The 20,532-nt window shown below is 43.8% G+C and overlaps 1 protein-coding gene across 2 annotated transcripts in view; it reads left to right on the top strand.

Moving 5' to 3' along the window:
• Positions 1-1,631: 1,631 nt before the first annotated feature.
• SHROOM2 (shroom family member 2) overlaps positions 1,632-20,532 on the top strand; it is a 2,012,858-nt gene continuing 1,993,957 nt past the window's right edge. For both annotated transcript variants that reach the window (XM_044072571.1, XM_044072572.1), the window contains exon 1: positions 1,632-1,776. In XM_044072571.1, coding sequence (XP_043928506.1) covers positions 1,667-1,776 — 110 coding nt within the window. In that variant the 5' untranslated portion in view covers positions 1,632-1,666. The remainder of the gene's footprint in view (positions 1,777-20,532) is intronic.

Consider the following 20,532-nt stretch of genomic DNA (forward strand, 5'->3'; position numbering starts at 1 on the left):
TAGAGTATTATGACTGAGTCACACAACATAACCTATGTGTTGTGTGTTCTGGACATGGATGCCAAGAAGTGCATGGTGAATCTTGGCATGCATGTCTAGAACACATAATTGGAGGTTATGATTGGAGACCTGATCATAATTCTTTGTAGTGCATGGAGTTTTATCTGCTCATGTGCACTAGTTAAAATAAAAAAAAAAAAGCTAAGTGTTTCCCTGTCTTTCAAAGTCAGAAAGCAGTTAAGGACCATATTTCTGATGGTGCTCATTGTTTACACTCACCTGTCCAGATTTTCGCAGAATGTTCAGATTTTTGCTTAATTTGTTTGGTCTGTTCCTCATAAAGTTTGTGTTTTCAGACAAATCAGAGGGTTGAAGTCACTTAATTGTGACATGAGTTTCAGAGTTCATATCCTTTGGAGAAAATGCAGGCAAACACACATCCTACTATTCTGGCTAATTTCTAAGCCTCGGGTGCTTAACATTTGTTAAGGTTGTGCCATTTTAGAGCTTAACTGATTTGTCATTTAACCACTGTTGGAGTAATCACTGCACTGCATTCACTACAGTTGTTTATTACTACTGTGTGGATTTCAGATAAGATATTAGCTTCATCACAGTTTGAATTCTGTTTGGATTTATTTATTCATTCATGAATTCATTCATCAGTGATATAAAACTTAACAGCATGTTTAAAAAGAAATGTATTCATTGGAAGTAGAAGTGGCTTATTTTATTTTACTGGAGCTTATTTTTTGATGAGGAAACTAGTTATGTTTATTATGGTTATTATAAAACGTTTTGTATTGTTGAAAAAAATCATTAATAAAGTTAAGTCAGAAAGATTTTTTTCAGATAAAAGCAAAAATATCTGCTGCATCAATTAATAGTTGTTTTCCTATAACTGTTAAAAGTAAAATTGTAACCCTGCATATGTCATGCTTTGTAGTTTTTGAAGACCTCCTGTTAACAGAGCACTCCGCAGCTGTGGAGAAACATTACATCTATTGAAAAACATAAAAGAGCTCTTCCAAGTTTTGCATTACAGTGGTAATATTATTTACACAGAGAGTTTAAGCTAAAGTGTTTGGCAGTAACATAGGTCTTAGAGCGACACACCTGACTATACAGTAGAAGTGAGAGAAAAGAAAGGTTGGGGTGGGGCACTATTTGGATGCACTGGCTTGTGATGAAGCAAGTAGGAGTGGTGACGTTTGCAAGTAGCAATAAAAGGAAAAGCAGCATGGCTGCCATCTGGAAAAGGGATTTTTGAAGCCAGACTGGAATGGAAAAGTATGTAAAACCTTACAATGTATTGTATAAGGTAATGGTAAAGAATAGGTTGTGAAGAGGGGTTCAGGTATGCTTGGGGAAGGAGGAGGTGGGGTTCAGTTTTTCAAGGACCACCTGTAACAATTGGGTGGGCACTGTAGATGGCAGTTACTCTTTTCTTGTCTTTTATCATTAAAATTAAAATAAGGTTACTAGTATAATCTTAGCTTTTAAGCTTGGAAATAGTGGTTGTTTTCCCCCCAGTATTTATTTATCATATCATACCAAAAATGCAGTTTGTTGATGGTTTTTCTGTTTTGAGATTAATCAGTCTAATTTTTTATTTGTTTTTCAGATTGAAGAAGGAAGCAAAGCAGCAGTGGCTGGGACACTACAGATGGGTGATGAGATCATTGTTATTAATGATGTTACTCTTTCCGGGTTCAGACAGGAGGCTATCTGTTTGGTAAAGGGCTCCCATAAGACTCTAAAGATGGTGGTGAAAAGGTAAGAAGAAACAAAACTGTCTAATTTGGTATGCTATCTTTTTTGTTCCAGTTGATGTTCATCATAATGGCCTTTGTTACTGGAATTGCAAAATTGATTGAAGAAACGCCATTAGCTAGATCCTTTCAGAAATCGGTACCAAGTAGGAATGAGGGAGTTTGCAGTTTAAAGCCACGGCAATTGAAGCAAGTGCATCCTGCATTCTGTGTCAGTCATTTTGCTACCCAAAGTTGACAGTCATTTCACTGTGCTTTGCAAGTTTTCTCACAATTTCTCAGACTTTTGACACTGGTAATTGCTGAAGTCCTATTTATTATTTATTTGTTAAAAAATGTTTCCTGTACTTTTTGAGAATTTTGTTAATGCATTATTTCTGATTAAAAAAATCTGTAAGAAGAGGTTCAGGTAACCTCTTGGGACTTGCAGCTTGGGCATATGTTTGCTTCAAACTTAATTTTCGAAGACTAAACCTTATATCCTCTTGAGACAGCACATAACAGTGGATATGAAATAACTTTTTTTCCTGGTTGCTGTCACCTCAGGCAAAAGGATTTTAGAGTTTGAAGTTGTGGAGTATTAACTGCTTTTCTTAGCATTTTCATAATGAAAAAGGTATAACTGATTATGATGATTGCAACTTTCATGTCAAAGTTTATTTCAACAATAACTCTGAATCAGTTTGTACAGTAAGCAGCCTTTTATCCAGACTACCTGAATAAACGGAGATTGGTTCAGCTCTGTGAGCCAGTCAAGATGTAGTGATATTGACATGACATTGTCAAATGTATGAGCTGTGTACGATTTTCATTAAGAGCATACTCTTTGCAACTACTGGCTTTCTGAATTAGGTAGGATCTGCTGTTGAAAAGGCTGCTGTTACAGTGCTTACTGTCATGCACCTTGTGTATATGTTCTCAGCCTCTTAGTGAAAGAAATCTGGACAAAGCTTTAAATAATGCGGGGACAAAGGCCTGGAAATAGGGACAGACTTTAAACGCAGTAAGTTGCTAGAGTAAAAGGATTTGTGTTAGCATGCATTTTCTGAAGGATATGAAGTCTGAAATTCAAATGCATGTCATTATTTAATGAATTCATTTCTCAGTGATTTGCCAGAAAACCACACTTTTTTGAAGGAAAGGCCAAAAATAGGAATTAAATATCTGGATATTCTGCAAAAATCTGGACAGTTGAGAGGTATGAAAATGAAGTGGGGAATGCAGTGTGAACTCAAGATAAAAAGGACAGTGTCATGCAGGGAGCTACTTGACCAGTTAACCAAATGGGGGAGGGGTTATCTGCATAACTTTTTGGCTGAGCCATACAGCATAATCTGGGACCTGGTCTTTTTTGATCATCATACCCATCGCAGATGGAATATGTCCTGTCTTTGTATCTGAAACTATGTTGACCATTGGTGGGGCTTCTGCCAGTGCTGTACTACCTTTTCCATCCAATACACAGTTTGCATATATCGTCTTCAACATTGTAATAGCTGCAGAAATATAAATAGTCCAAGACCTTTGAGACTCATCTGTTAATAAAGTGGTAGATGGGGGCATTTGCCATGATACTGTATACTGAAGCTGAACTGAGTAGTCATATTGACTGCTAAGTAGCAATGCTGTATATTATAGCTGTACAAAGTATGTTTATTTTACTGATTTTGTTGGTGTTCTGTAGTTTAGTGTTCCATAAACGTTGCATTTTAGCCAAAGTATGACTGAAGTAGGAAAATGGTCTTAACAGAAATGAGCTAAGTTTATTATTATTATTATTTTTTTTTTGAGATTTTTATGATCTTCTCGGAACTATAGAGAAAGTGAGCAAGGTCTCAAAAATAGGTCTATTCTTAGCTGGTAAGTGTGGTGTTTACAAGCTATGTAATAAATAGTCTGAATGAAGTTAGCCTCAGGCAGAGTTTTGTTCTGTGACTGGCATTTATTTACATTTTGTTAAGCTGTTAAAATGACTTCATGGTACAGCTGTTTTGCACTGAACTCTTGTGAGTCCAGCTAGAGGTTATATTTGTGCAGATACTTCTCATTTATGCAGCAGGAACAGAAGAAGAATATGTCCAGAAGTCCCAACATCTAGTAATGCTGTAACGCAACATGAAAGCAGAGGGTATTGTTGTGGTGCAAGAAGGGCTCCGTTTAATTAAGCGGGGCAGTCACAAATGTTTACAAAGAATAAGATGTATTTCTAATGCTGACCTTTAAGTTAGCATGTCCTTTGTAAGTTTCCCTGACAATGCTTTATGTAAATCATCCTCACGTAGCAGTTCTTTCCTGGCTGTAACCAGGCAACAGGAGAGGGTTTAAAAGACTTTCATTGCTTGCTGCCTCCATTGCAGTCACACTAGTATTTACATGCATTCACTATTTCTTAATGTTTGCCACAGAACAGGTTTCCTTTCTAACCTGTGGGTTTACTTTGTAAACAAACTAAAAAGCAACTGCTAAGCTGCTAAAAATGTAAGAGAGCAGCTACAGATTATCTGGGTTGCACAGCAAAAAACTGATTTGCAGCATGGGTATTCAGCACAAGTTATCACTGGCAGCATGTGCCTAATCTACATTTTAGAGGTGGACTTCCTTAAGATTAATAAACTGTGCTTAGACAAATGAGCATCCTTCCAACATGTATACACACATATTTAAGGTAGCATCTTTTTAACAACAGGGTCAGGGAGGATATCTGTGCTTATGGGGCTGTCCGAAAATGCTTTATGTGTAGATGACACCCATGCAGAACTGAAAAAGGACGCAAAAACTTTTCATTGCAAATGTACACTTCCTTAATTCTTTAGTCCATCTTTTCCTTCATTACTGAAGTACAAACATTAAACACAAGGAAGACTAAAGAGCACTGGCTTGTATGTTAGTCCATCCCCAAAAGCCACAGGATATCTCAGAGCAGAAGGGAAACCATTATATTTAATTTGCACAACAGTGATACTTGACCTAACCTGTGGTTAATATTTTCCTTTCAGGTATAGGTGTTGGACGGGGCATGGTTGAGAGATTGAATGAGGAGTGATTATTCTAGAAAAAATGACCAGGATCTACATAGACTTGCAAGATAGTAGCATCTTCCAGAAGCTGAAGACAGAAGAATCACACCACATCATCGAATTGTAATGTAGTGTACATTTTTAGGATCCATTTAACTATTACCTTTCAACTGCCCAGATTTTCAAAGAATGTCCAGATTTTTCTCTCATATTTTTGGATTGTTACTCATAAAACGTGTGATGCCCTTCTATTCTCATGTTGCAGTATTCTAAACATGAGAGATCCTCCACCTGAGGTGACCTGAACGTCCGGCCCATCTAGCTATCATCTGCGGAATTTGAGGTCCTCACTTACATTTTCCCTTCCTAGATGACATGGACGGAATCAACTAATTGAAAAGAAACAAAACAGCAACCAAAGCTAGAAAAGAGATTCCACAACAGGGTACTTATCTTTCAGGAGTGACTTGGCGCAGAGCAGAAAGAGCAAGCTGAAGTTAGACCGGCGGCAGAGAAGTTCTGAGGTCAGTGCGTAGAGACATCACATTTATGGCCCACGGTTTATATACCTACATGTGAAGTCCCACGCACCATACAGCAGCCAGGCTAAGCATTTGTAGATGGGCCGGACGTTTGGGTCGGCTCAGGCTTAGGATCCCTCATATTTAGAATACTCCAACGTGGAAGAGAAGAACATATATGGTTATGGTAAGACTTAACACAACTATTCTTTTTTTCTGGCAAATCAGCAAGGATAGAATTCACTAAATATTGACATACATTTGAGTTTCAGACTTCATATCCTTCAGAAACTGTATGCTAACACAAATCCTGTTATTCAAACAATTTTCTAAGTTTATAAGAACAATATTTAAAATCTGTCTCTATATCCCCCCATTAATTTAGGCTTTGTCCAGATTTCTTGTTCTAATAGGTTGAGAGCTATGGAACTTAAATCAAAAGTCTTTTAAGTATACTGCAACTAGCTGTTCAAGCAGGAGCTTGCTTTCTGCAGTTTTGATTAAGACAATAACCATTTGTTTGTGAAACTCCCTAGAGATATGTCACTGGGATGCTTTTGCCTCCTCCTGATTGACTACTGTCTCTGGCTGTATGCCTAATAAGAAATGTTTCTAGTATACAGTCTGCAAACAGCTGACCTTTTTTCTTTTTATTGTAGTAGTTCTGCCCTTGGTATTTGTATGTAACTTGGTTGAGTCCATGTCTTTCACCTACAAGTGTGTTTGTCTATGTGCATGTGAGTGTGTATATAAAACAAAAGTTCCTTGGTGTATTTTAAGATTGGCTTTCACTTTCAGACATTGAAAATAAATAATCTCTGTAATTCATTAACACTTACACTGAGTACACTGTTCTCAGTGAAAATTCAGTACAATCATAACTCACACCTTCTGTGATGCCCGTGCACTGGCCCAGCAATCAAGGAGCCTCAATCCTCACTACTAACACCAGTGAGGGGCGTCCATGTAGGGAAAGGATAATAAATACACACACACAGTAAAGTACAATTTCCCTTAAGAGCACACAGAGATCAATCAGTCAGTCTGGGGCTGGTTTTTCCCTCTTTCTCCAGATCCCCAATAAAACTCCCCACTGGCACAGCTATAGGGTCTAGATCTTAGCCTAGTGGGCAAGCTAAAACCTCCAGCACGCTCTCTGTTCAACCAGTGCTTCGTGTCCCTACCCTAGTAGCTGACACATACACACTTTGAGATAAGAGTTATATACAACCACAAAGACACTCGTGGGGAAGGCTTGCACAGATTCTCCAGCTGTGCCCCTTTTCTGTCTAGTCTAAAAAGTAGTACCAGCTGCCACCACCCACTAATATTTATCAGCTAGTCAAGGCCCTTAAAAGGGTGTCCAATTATTACTGTGCAATATTATTATCCAAATGGTAAGTATGACTGAACAGCCGAGGTTTATTAGAGTGACTTGGTACAGTATCACTATGTACATGCAGTGTACTCTAGAGCTTAAATTAACTCTACACAAAACAGCCACAGTTGAAAGGTTTAAAAATATTTAATAATAAAAAAACACAAGACAAGTCTTCTTACTACGCACTGCTAGTCAAGAGTTCAGTGATCACAGAGAAATACTTAAAATAATACAGTAGAAATGTTCTGACATCACAGAAAAACACTTAGAAATAGCTAGGAATTAGGAAGATTAGACTAAGAGAAAACACAGTTCTAAATAACTTATATCTAGAGCAAAGCAGTGTTGGTGATGTTGGATGTTCTCAAGACAAAATACTCTGAGCTCTCTGATTCTCCCTCTTTAAATTGATAACACAGAGCTGCTTCACATGACCTCATTCTTTACACTTCTTTGGTGTTCCCAGGCTCACAGAAACTACATTTACATTCTTTACACCTGGTCAGAAACCAGAGCAATAAAGGACATTTATACATGCAAATTCTAGACATTAACTCTGGTCTTAAAACAATAGGCAGGATGCCTCCCTCTAGACATACTGAATTTTGACATCAAAGAATGTCATGAAATGCTTGACTTAGCTTTCGTACAGCAGAGTGCACTGTTACATTTTTGCAGTTCAATATCCAATGCATTCTTTTCACATTTAAGAGAACAAGCCTGTGGCTTACATTATTATTTACAAATGACGGAATTATCTACAAAATTCTATCTGGCTAGGCTGACAGCCTTCACCTGTCTTCACCCCCCCCCCCCCCGGAGAACTCAAGCTAGTTTTTCAAGTCACCCTTGAGAAACGTTGCTTAAGAAGGTTAGGTCTATCTGAGTATAGCTTACCCTATTCCCTGTCTTGAGAGCCCATCTGCATTGCATTGCTAATCCACTGAGGTGCTGCACTGACATATATGCTTGCAACCTTAGACTCCATCTTAGCAACTTGGCATTTTGCTGTCTGGCTTTGTTTAACCATGTTAGAGGATTGTGATCTGTCACTACAGTGAATTTTCTTCCAGACAGATAAGGCTGAAGTTTCTGCAGTGCCCACACTATGGCTAGACATTCCTTTTCTACAGCTTCATAGCATTCCTCCCTGGGTTGGACCCAACGACTGAGATTAACCACTGGGTGCTCTTCTCCCTCTGAAGAAATCTGGCTAAGTACAGCCTCCACCACATGGTTTGAAGCATCCACCTGCACAACAAATTATTTGCTGTAATCTGGACTGGCTAACACAGGGGGTCATCCAAAAGCTTCTTTAAGCTTCTGGAATGCCTGCTCACGTGCTGTGGTCCACACTACCTTATCTAGCCTGTTCTTTCTTGTCAGGTCTGTGAGGGGAGCAGCTATGGTACTATAACTGGGGCAAACTTTCTGTAGTACCCTGCTGTCCCTAAGAATGCCCTCACTTGCTTTTTGGTAACAGGTGCAGGCCATGCCTGAATGGCTTCTACTTTGGCAGGTTCTTGCCTGATCTTACCACTCCCCACTCTATGTCCCAGGTAGAAGACCTCTGCCATACCCACCTGACATTTGCTGGGCTTAATGGTCAACCCTGGCCTCTCCAGTCTGCCCAGCACCTCCCTGACAATGCTGAAGGTGCTCTTGCCAGGAATGGCTGTAGATGGCAATATCATCTAGGTAGGCAAGGGCAAACCCACCCACTCCTGCTAGGATATGATCTACCAGCCTCTGGAAAGTCGCTGGGGCATTTTTCATCCCAGAGGGCATCTTTGTGAACTCATAGAAGCCAAAAGGAGTCACAAAAGCTGACTTCTGTTTAGCACTGGGAGTCAAGGGCACCTGCCAGTAACCCTTTGTAAGATCAATAGTTGTAAGATACTTAGCCCCACCCAGCTGCTTTAGGGTCTCGTCTGTCCTAGGCATGGGGTAAGCATCTGACTCTGTGACTATTTAATTTCCTGTAATCTACACAGAACCTGGTGCTGCCATCCTTCTTTGGCATCAGTGCCACTGGGAAGGCCCAGGGACTGTTGGACTCTTGAATTACCCCTAGTTCCACCATTTCCTGTATCTCCGTCTGACTCTCAGGCACCATATAAGGGGCCTGCCTAATGGGCCTTTGGGGTCCTGTATCCACCTGGTGCTGCACCAGGTGGGTGCACCCTGGATGTTCTTCGTGTTTCACTGTTGCAGTCATCACATTTGGGTTATCTGCCTGCAGGTAGCCCTTAGCCGGCCTGAATACCAGAGTCTTTGGATTCCTGCATCAGGTGCTGTCTCTTCTTCCATGACGTCAGGTTGTCAGGGGTATAAAACATGCAGCCGACGCCATTACATTAGTCTTTCTTGCTGTGCGGTGCCCAAGCAGAAGCAGTTCACAAGTGCCGGTCAGTCGACTCCTGAAATTTTCGTTTTTGAGTTTCAGACCCGAAGTCTTCAAAAAAAGAAAAGTACCCTGTTGGGGATCCTTTTTCTTGCTCCAACCGATGTCAGTAAAAGTTAACAATTGTCTTACCTGTGGAAAGCAAATATCTCATAAAGATTTTCATTCATACTGCATCCCCTGTTTAGGCCCAGACCATGACATCCCTCGCTGTCGGTTTTGTGCCTTATTCAACCTCCGAACTATTAGTCGTCGGGCTATCTTTGCAGAAAATTATTTTTGTACTCCGTCTCAGTACTCTGAAATGGCTTTGTTAAGCCATCCAACTACCACTCTTCTGAAAAAACGTAAGGATAAAGACAGAGATGGACTGCATAGGTCCAAAACTGCCAACGACGCTTCCATTAAGCTAGTTGCCAGTCCGCCGGTACTCATTGAGGTGCTTTCGCAGTCCCTGATACCCGCTGCTTCAGATTCACAGGCCTCTACTGAGACCCATTCGGAGTCCGGTATGCTGCGAGATGCTTCTTCGACTATCCTCAGACTCCTCCTGCAGTCCACTGCAAATGCTCAGCACAAGGGCCTCCCTATCATGGTAAGGTTTCATCATGTTAACATGGTACAGTTTGTGCCACTGTCTCCTGCCTTAGCAGTTCCACCATGTAGTTATCGTTTACCTTCCTTACCACTTGTAGAGTCCTTCCCAAGCTGCTTGCAGCTTGTTGTGTCTGACAGGAATGAGAACCATTACCTGCTGCCTTATAGCATATTCTCTAGCTCAAGTATTCCTGTCATACCACACCTTTTTCCATTGTCTGGCTTCTGCCAGGTTCTCCTGGGCCAAGTCCATGAGTTCCCTGAGCCGTGTCCTGAGGTTTAGGACATATGCCACAACAGACTCCTTGTGAGGTTCACACTCAGCTATCACTCATCACAAATTAAATCTAGATGTCCCCTCACCCTATGCCCATACAGCAACACAAAGGGTGAAGCACCTGTGGATTCCCGGGGAACCTCTCTGTAAGCAAACAACAGATGGGGCAAATTTTTGTCCCACTCCCTCTTGAAATGGTCTGCAAATGCCCGCAGCATGAACTTGATTGTAGAGTTTAACCTCTCAACAAGACCATTAATCTGGGGATGGTAGGGGTGGTCTTCAGGTGCTTCACCCCACAGTACTTCCACAGACAAGCCAGCAGGACTGACATGAAATTGGCACCTCTGTCAGTCAGTATTTCTTTTGGGAAACCTACCCTGCTGAAAATCTCTAACAAAGCATTTGCCACCTTTTTTGCCTCAATGGAGGACAGAGCCACTGACTCAGGGTATTGTGTAGCATAATCCACTACCACTAGGATATACTTTTCCCCTGTGGAACTTGGGGTACTCAGAAGCCCCACAATATCCATAGCTACCCCTGGAATGTCTCCTCAATAACAGGCAAAGGCATCAAGGGAGCTGCACCTTGTCCTCCTGCCTTGCCACTGCTCACAGGTCCTGCAGTACCCTGTTACATCTCTGGAAATTCCTGGCCAGTAGAAGTTCTGTGTAATATGCCTCTTTGTACGTTTTATGCCCATATGTCCTGCAAAGGGTATATTATGGGCTGTGGCTGGAAGCACCAGATGGTAGGCTCTAGGCATAACCAAATGCTGTACCCTCTCACCTTCTAGCCCTCCTTCAGGGGTCCAGTCTCTATACAGTAACACTTTGTCCCAGTATACAAATTCCCCCTTCCCTTGAGAATCAGGTGCCTCACTAGCTTACCTGCCTCAGGCCTTGGAATGTAGGATCTGAGAGCTGAGCCTGTGTCAACTTTCTCTTTGTAACCCTTCCCAGCTCCCCTTCCACAGGACGTCTGGCATCCTCTGACAGTGGTGCCTCACTGTCAGCCTGGGTACTACTACTCACCTCTACCTTTGCAGTCACTCTGTTCAAGGAAACGTCAGTACCCACAAGCAGCTGTGGCTCACCTTCAGTTTCACTGCTACAGAGTAGCTCCCTCCCTGAAGTAACAAACTCACCAGTCCTGGTTGCAAGTATGCAGTCTGTCTGGGTCTCCCCCAGGCTACCAGACCCACATGCTTGTTTCCTAACCTGACTGCATGTAACTGCATAAGCACATGGTACTGCCTCATCCATATCCTTCCCTATCATGACATCTGCAGGATGGTAGTCGGTACCCTTGTTCTCTCAAGACAGCCTACTATTGGCATTTTGTCTTCCCCACTTACTGGCTCTCTCACCTTTTGTTCCCCACCTTGCCTCCGGGGAAATCTGTATGCTACATGGCCCCACTGGTTGCATTCAAAACATTTAACCCCAGGTCCTGGACACGTACCTGGACTAGTGGCTTCCCCTACTATTGGTAGATTCTGTTGGGGCAGTCTCTGCTGCCCAACATGGGTTCCTTTAGACCCATGAGCAGTACTGGGGGTACCTTTCCAGTGCAGGGATACCCTGCTTGCTAGGTATAGGTCTCCCTTCTTCCCCAACTCATCTGAAGTAGCACATTGTCTGTCAGCTAACCGGATACTCATGTCCTCAGGCAAAGTGCTAAGAGCTTGTTCCCTCACCAAAAGGTCTGCCAGCCCTTCAAAACTGGTGACCTGACATCCACTCACCTACTTATGAAAATAAGTGCTCTGTTCAGCAACATAGTCACACAAGCTTTCATCTGCCTTGCTTGTATTCTCACAAAACTTTTTCCTATAAGTTTCAGGTGTTGGCTTAAAACATTCTAACAAGTGATTTTTAACAGCAGTATAATCAAAATATTTGCAATTAGCAAGTTTAGACAGCACAGTACAACTTTACCATGGAGTAAGGGGGTCAGGAACCATACTCAGAGCCTTTGGTCAGCATCATACTGTTTACATACCTTCTCAAACATATGAATGAAAGTATCAAATTATCCCCCTCTTTAAACTGGGGAAGAAATTTACTGACGTTTTGTGCTTCTGCGGTCCAGTTACTCCCTTACCCATTACCTCCATGACTCTGGCGAAAAGTCAGCATCTCCTTTTCATGCTGCCATTGCCTCTCCTTTTCTTCAGCTTCCAAGCGTAGCAGTTTCTCATTCTCTTCAGCCTGTAGATGTCTGAGCCTCTCAGCTGCTTCTATTTCCAAATGCCTGGCCTCCAACTCAAAGTCTCTTTAGCTCCAGATGGATTTTTAAGTCTTCTGCAGAAAGGTTGGGCTATCCATTCTCTGAGGGTGGTACATCTCCACTGCTAGTCTGATAGTCCTCCTGGTTACTGTTTTCTGATGCAGCTGTGACCAAAGCTGCAATCATGTCTGCCTTAGTCAGGTTTCCATGCACCAGTCCCCTAGCCTGATATATCTCAGCCAGCTTGCTCCTTGTCAGCTTTCCGTACTCCTCTGCTGACGTGCTGCCTGCTCTCCCTGACTAACTACGCTAACAAAAGAAATAAAGCAATTACTATCTGAACTCTGAGTATTCACTGCTTGGCTAATTTAGAGTACAAAACACCTTCAGAGATCACTGTTCACAAGCTACAGGAATTCACTCTACCCAATCCACTACAAGCCAATTAGTATTTGTCAACCCAGTTAATATGTGGTGTGGATATCCCACCACTGCCAAACCATTAATATGTGATGCCCGTGCACTGGCCCAGCAATCAAGGACCCTCAATCCTCACCACTAACACCAGTGAGGGGTGTCCATATAGGGACAGGATAATAACTACACAGTAAAGTACAATTTCCCTTACGAGCACACAGAGATCACAGTCAGTCTGGGACTGGTTTTACCCTGTCTCTCCAGATCCCCCAAAATGACTCCCCACTGGCACAGCTATAGGCAAGTTAAAACATCCAGCACCCTCTCTGTCCAACCAGTATTTGTGTCCCTGCCCAAGTAGCTGACACACACACACACTTTGAGATAAGAGTTGTATACAATCATGCAGACACTCCTGGGGAAACAGTTCTAAATAACTTACATCTAGGGCAAAGCAGTGCTGGTGGTGATGATTCCAGTTGTGCCCCTTTTCTGCCCAGTCTAAAAGGTAGTACCAGCTGCCACAACCCACTAATATTTATCAGCTACTCAAGGCTCTTAAAAGGGTGTCCATTTATTACTGGCAATATTACTATCCAAATGATAAGTGTGACCAAACAGTCAAGGCTTATAAGAGTGACTTGGTACAGTATCACTATATACATGCAATGTACTCTAGAGCTTAAATTAACTCTATACAAAACAGCCACAGTTGAAAGGTTTAAAATATTTAATAATAAATAATAAAAACACAAGACCATACTTCTTACTACATAGTGCTAGCCAAGAGTTCAGAGATCACAGAGAAATACTTAAAATAATATCGTACAAAAGTTCAGAAAAACACTTAGTCTAATCTTCCTAATTCCTAGCTGTTTCTAAGAGAAAACACAGTTCTAAATAACTTAGATCTAGGGCAAAGCAGTGCTGGTGATGATGAATGTTCTCAAGACAAAATGCCCTCAGCTCTCTGATTCTCTCTCTTTAAATTGATAACACAGAGCTGTTTCACATGACATCATTCTTAACACTTCTCTGGTGTTCCCAGGCTAACAGAAACTACATTTACATTCTTTACACCTGGTCAGAAACCAGAGCAATAAATGACATTTATACATGCAAATTCTAGCCATTAACTCTGGTCTTAAAACAATAGGCAGGATGCCTCCCTGTAGACATATTGGCTCCAAATTTTGACATCAAAGACGGTCATGAAATGCTTGAATTTGCTTTCTTAGTGCAGAGTGCACTGTTGTTACATTTTTGCAGTTCAATATCCAATGCAGTCTTTTTATATATAAGAGAGCAAGCCTGTGGCTTACATTAATATTTACAAATGACAGACTTATCTACAAAATTCTGTCTGGCTAGGCTGGCAGGCTTCACCTATCTTCACACCTTCTTCCTCCTATTTTTAGTGTTCCTACTGATTTTCTTCCAGCCTTAAATATTGAGGGCAGATTCATAAAGGTTACCAGAAAGTGTAGACGACATGTGCACTTAGTGTAATCTTTCTGAGTGACTAGAAAACAGTCAGAAGAAATGTGGTATTGGTGTTCTTGAGTACATATCGTGTACACTTAGTGTGGGTGTTAATGAATCTGGCCTAATGCTTTACTAGAAAATAAAAGGCATCCATTTCTAGTGAAACAGATAGGTCATTGAAAAAGGGGTCTTCAACTGCATAAAAAAGCCATGCAGCTCAATTTGTCAGTTAAAGGGAAAGGTACAGTAGTTATCAGCACAGCAGACATCCATATTACAGGAGTTTAAAGGTTAGAGAGTATGCTTCAATGAAGGAAGAATTTTTAGAGGTAGAAATGTTAAATTTTGTGATGACTGTGGGCATGTTCAAAAGTAGTACCTAAGGAGGCGGAAGTGTGTGGAAAACAGAGATGTGTGTGTTAGGTAGCAGGAGACCTAGCTAGAATCTGAGGCAGCTAGTTGAGCTCTTGTAAGAAGCTACATTGATTCTCTTTCAGTGGAGCAAGATGTTTGAATTGGTAGATTTTAATAGCAAAATAACTGCTTTATCGAAACATTATAACAACAGAGTAACTAGAAATTTGCATCTTTCACAGGATTGTCCCATGCAAACAGAAAAATACAGCAGAAAGTATTTATGTTGCTGTAATTAGGATCGGATTCAAGGGGACATCAGTTATTGAAACAATGTATGTCCAATAGTGGAGGTTTCCAGTGTTTAAATACAATGGCTCTAATCATTATTTGAACCTGTAGTATTCATTTTATATATGTATATACTTCATGTATAAGATAATGCTTGATGTTATGTGGTCCAATCTCTCCTACATTCGTACTCACGGGTTCGGAGCCGAGTATCGTCTCTGACTCGGCCAACTTTTTATTTTCTAGCACACAAAGTCTCTAATTGGCTGGTCTAAACAGGTATCCCATGTTGCACTGCTCCATAGCCTCAGATCTCGTTTGCCGCTCGTGTAGCTAGGACGTGGTCTCGCTTGGCTGTGGCTAAGTACCTTTAAAACTTCTTTTTCTCGCAGAAAATTGTGGTTTTTCAAACAAAAGCTATTTTAATAGCTATTTTTCCTTGTTCGTTGTTATGAAATTGTTGTGTGAGTGTTTTTGGGTATCCCTTCTGTTCCGGCGGGCTAGGCCCGTTTAAATTAGAGGACCTAGTCCTCCTTTTTTGTGTAAAGTTTATTTTTTCTGTGTAGAGAGTAGTTTTTTCCCTTGTTTTAGTGTGTGTGTGTGTGTGTGTAGACTCCCAAAGAACCGTTTGAATTAGAGATTCTTTGGCTGTTGGTTGTGACAGTAGTTTCCCGTCTTTGCCGGCTAGGTTCCTGTTGCTTGTGTTTTGAACTTGGTGCATAAATCTCTGTTACTGTCTAAGGATCAAAAGGAACATAAACCTTCGGGTTTTAAGTAATGTTCCAAATGTAACTACAAGATATCCATTACAGATGGACATTCCATTTGTGTATACTGCCTAGGGGCAATTCATTTACAAGAGTCCTGTAGTTTTTGTCACACCTTCAGTCCGAGGGTGCTACAGGAAAGGAAAAACAAACTTATACTGAAGGGTCTCCTAAAACCTTCTTTTGAGGAGTCTTTAGACTCTTCCTCTAGTACTCAGTCTAAGGCTTCGAAGGCGAAGAAAAGATCTCCGGCTCCGTCTGTCTCCTCGGAGCCTCCGGAGAAGACTTCTAAACTGGATTCTACCCCCTCGGCTCCTCTGTCCTCGGGGCTGCAGGAGGTATCTGTTGTGCTGGAATCGACCTCGGCTCCAATTCTATTGGAACCCATTCGGAGCCGGTCACCCAGTGTTAGGCATGGGTCTCCAGACAGGAGATCCCAATCTCCATCTCTTTCCTCCAAATCCTCCAGGCTTTCTGATTTGGATGTTGATAGAGTGGTTCAGAGACTCCTGCAGTCGCGGTGTTGGCAAAATTATTTTCGGCTCCGGCCCAGTCGGCTCCGGAGCCTGTCCCGATGCTTGTACCGATGGTTCCTCCTCCGAGCACTTCCTTGTCTTCGGAGCCGGAGTGCTCTGCTCCGAGTGATGTTCTTGTGCCGGCTCCGATACCCCTCAAGGGTTTTATCTGTGCCGAAGTCGGCTCCAACCATGTTGGCGCCGTCCTCTGGTTTCGGAACTCTGGTTTCCTCTGTCGGGCCCGAGGGGGATACTTTGTGACTCCTGTCTGTTCCGAGCCTCCCTCTCGGCACATCGGCTCGGGGAACCCCGACTCTGGTTGTGGCCTCGGAGGCCGGTCGGTCCTCGAATTTGGGGGGACCTGCCTTCGAGGCCATGAGGAGCGCACTGGCCAGATCTTCAGTTACATCACCCGGATCGGTCATTCTGTCCCCTTCCACCCTGGCTACAGCCTCTGATGTCCCCCTATCAGTAGATGGCGGAGCCCAAAGGTCTGGGGATATCCCCATGAGTGGTCACCAACTTTCTGAGGGCCCCTCTGAGTCTGTGCCTGAGGAGCCCCCAAGAAAGTTGTGCAAGAGGAAGCACATAGACTACCAGGACGAGTCTCTCACTTCTGATACCGACCTCGAGGAGTCAGAGGGGTCCCCCAAGTTGTCCTCTGATGACGTCTCTTTCTCTGACATCCTGGAGATTTTGAGGCAGAGAGGCGACTGGCCGTCCAAGACACCGTCTGAGGAGGAGTCGGTATTCCTCAAGGCTTTTGGTGCTCAACCCTCCATCTCCTGGGTGTCTCCACCCTTCGTCGAGCTCCTGGATTTAATTTGTCGAAGGGTGTGGGAGAATCCTGATTCGGTGGAACCGGTACCCAGATGACCTAATAAGTTTCTTTCAGCTCCCCCGGGGAAAGAGTTCCTGTCCACAGGGGTTTCTGTTGATGCCATGGTGGTGGCGGCGGCCACTCAGCAGGAAGTAGCAGAGTCTTCTTCCTCTGTCCATCCTCCTAACAAGGAGTCCAAGAGTATGGACTGGTACGGGAAGCGTACCCTCTTGTCAGCGACCTTCACCCTACGGTCGCTGAATTACCTTTGTCATTTTACTCGGCTCCAGAGAGATCTCCTTAAGGAGTTAGGAGAAACTCTAACGGGTAACTGACCTGAGACGTTAGCACAGACTGTTAATGCCCAGGTGTCTACCCTTGGTTCGATTGTCAACTCGTCCATGAGGCTCATATCTTATGCAGCCGAAGGGACGAGTAGGGCAGCTAGTTCAGGAGTAGCCCTCAGGAGGCGAGCCTGGATGCACCTGTGTCATTTCGCGGAGGCCTTCAAGTCTTCCCTCACTGACGCCTCCTTTGATGGGTCCTCACTCTTCGGGACCAAAGTGAAAGACATCCTCACCAAATGCGAGCAAGAGGGAAGGACCCTGTCTGCCATAGGGGTCCATTTTTCCCTCCCTTCTAGGCCTTACCCCAAGGCTCAGAGAGGATGGAAGATGTGGTTCAGAAAAATCACAGAAGTCTTTCCCTGCCGCTCAAGGTGAGTCCCCCTCCAGAGGCAGAGGAGGGGGAGGCTATTCTGGAAGAAAGATGTTGTCCCAGGGGCAGAGGGGGCCCCCGCAACTCGGGAGACCGTGATTCCTTTTGCGGGTCTTCCTACCATCGTTCCTGATGTGTTGGCCAACTGTGCTTTTCCGGAGCCAGTCGGGGGCCGCATTTCGTTGTACCCGGAAGCCTGGGGAAGCATCACCCAGGATCGATGGGTGCTTCGAATAGTTACCTGAGGTTATACCATCCCCTCCAGTCAAGAGAATCCCAGACGTTCCACCCAGTCAAAGGGATCACGCAGCACTAGAAATTTCAAAGCTGCTGGAAAAAGGAGTCATCCAACCTGTCCCCTCAGACCAAATCAGATTAGGGACTTACTCAAGACTCTTTTTGGTGCCGAAAAGAACAGGGGACCTGAGACCCATCCTGGATCTCAGCCAACTGAATCACTACGTTCTGAATTCCAAGTTCCGAATGGTCACCCTCCAGTCCATTTTTCCGTTGCTGGGAAAAGAAGTATGGATGTGCTCTATCGACCTCAAGGATGCTTACTACCATATCAGAATGGACAGGGCATCCAGGAGTCACTTACGCTTCCGGCTGGGAGCCAGTCATTTCCAGTTTCATGCCTTGCCCTTTGGTCTCACCACAGCTCCCAGGGTGTTCACCAAGTGTTTGGTGGTGGTGACAGCTCACCTGAGACGTCAAGGATTCCAAGTGTTTCCATACCTGGACGACTGGCTCCTCACCGCCCCCACCAGGCATCTTTTCATTCGAGCCAGGGAAGCTACCATTACCCTCTGTCAACGACTAGGAATTACCTTGAACTGGGGAAAGTCTGCCTTGCTGCCCTCACAGCGTGTCACATTTATAGGCACAGAGCTAGACACCGTTCGAATGCGGGCGTTCCTGCCCCAAGAAAGGATAGGAGTGTTGCAGAGTCAGGTTCACGCATTGTTACCCCTCAAGAAAGTTCAGGCCAGATGGGTTCTCCAGCTCCTGGGATCCATGGCAGCCACCATCATGTTAGTGCCTCTAGCCAGATTACGCATGAGGCTTCTGCAGTGGATCCTCTTTGCCCAATGGTCCTTTCAGGATTTTCCCCTTTCCCACTTGATCCTACTCATGGATCAGTGCAAACAAGACCTCCGTTGGTGGCTATGCTCCACCAGTCTGGACGAGGGAAAACCGTTTGTTCCTATGTCACCTGTTGCCACGGTGACCATGGACGCCTTCCAGATGGGGTGAGGGGGGCATGATCTTGGCAGGACGGTCCAAGGCACATGGCAAGATCACGAGGTACATCTGCACATCAGTGTTTTAGAGATGAGAGCGGTGTTACTGGTGTTGCGAGCACTTCAGAGCTCTCTTCCTCTGGGAACAATTGCAATTCACTCGGACAACATGTCCGTTGTGTGGTACCTAAACAAGCAAGGGGGAACCATATCTTATCCCCTGTGCAGAGAGGCCATGCGAGTGTGGCAATGGGCACTGTCTTCTCAACAGTTTCTAGTGGCAACGCACATTCCGCGGAAGGCCAGTGTGATAGCAGACAGGCTGAGCAGAGCTATTCTGATGCCTTACGAGTGGTCCCTGAACCGCCGGGTTGCGAAACAGATTTTCAGCAGGTGGGGTCAGCCTTGCTGCGATCTTTTTGCCATTCCCCTCAATGCCAAGTGCAGCAACTACTTCACACTGATCCCCCCACAGGGCGAGTCACCCAGGGACGCTCTAGCCCACGATTGGCCCCCCGGTCTGCTCTATGCTTTCCCTCCATTTCCTCTGTTACCAAGAGTGATTCAGAAAGCCATATCCTCGGGAAGCAAGATGATTCTAATTGCCCCACACTGGCCTCACCAAGTCTGGTTCTCCTTTCTTCATCAATATGCAGTGGACAGTCCTTGGATTCTGGACCCAGTACCAGACTTACTGACACACATGTCGGGACAGTTCCATCCCTCCCTGTGGACCCTCAGGTTGACAGCCTGGCTACTCCACTTTCATCATTAGTCAGACTTCATCGTTTTTCAACTGAGGTAGTGCACATTTTATCCTCTTCTCATAAGTCTTCCACCAGGAAGATTTATTCCAGCAAGTGGAAAAGATTTTCTATTTGGGCTCATGCCCATGGACTGGACCCTTACACAGCCCCAATTCCTGCTGATTTGGATTTTTTATCCATGCTTTTTCGGCAGATTTCTGCTCCTGCTACCATTAAGGTCCAACTGGCTGCTATTTCTAATTTTCATACCTCTTACGAACTTTGTAAGGCCTTTTTGAAGGGCACCTTGTTACTCCGGCCTCCTGTGTCAGAACCTATCATGCCATGGGATGTAAACTTTGTTTTGCAAGCCCTGACTTCCCCACCTTTCGAACTGGCTGCCACCTGTGAATTAAAGTTTCTGTCTTGGAAGACTGCCTTCTTAATAGCCATTACATCAGCCAGACGGGTGTCGGAGATTCAAGCTCTGTCCATCAAATCCCCATATTTAATCTTTCATAAGGACAGGATTTCCCTGAGACCTAATCCGTCCTTCCTTCCTAAAGTAACATCTACTGTTAATCTCAATCAGTCTATTGAGCTGCTTGTTTTCTTTCCTTCAATTTTCCAATAAGGCAGAGTTTAGATTTCATCAATTGGATGTACACAGGCAATTACGATTCTACTTACACAGTACAAAACAACTCCGGATGTCCGACCAACTGTTTGTGTCCTTTTCAGAAAGTAGAGCAGGTTCCCCTGTTTCTAAGATTACAATTTACAGATGGATTTCAGATAGTATTTCCTTTACCTATTCGTCAGCAGGCAGAAATCTACCATTTCCCGTCAAGGCTCACTCTACCAGGGCTGTTTCCGCTTCGATGGCTTACCATGCCAGGCTATCTTTGGATGATATTTGTGCTGCGGCCACATGGGCTTCTCCACACACCTTTATTACTCATTACAAATTAG

Source organism: Protopterus annectens, chromosome 5.part0, assembly GCF_019279795.1.
Source record: "Protopterus annectens isolate FY-2018-M chromosome 5.part0, PAN1.0, whole genome shotgun sequence".
Classification (NCBI taxonomy): Eukaryota; Metazoa; Chordata; order Ceratodontiformes; family Protopteridae; genus Protopterus; species Protopterus annectens.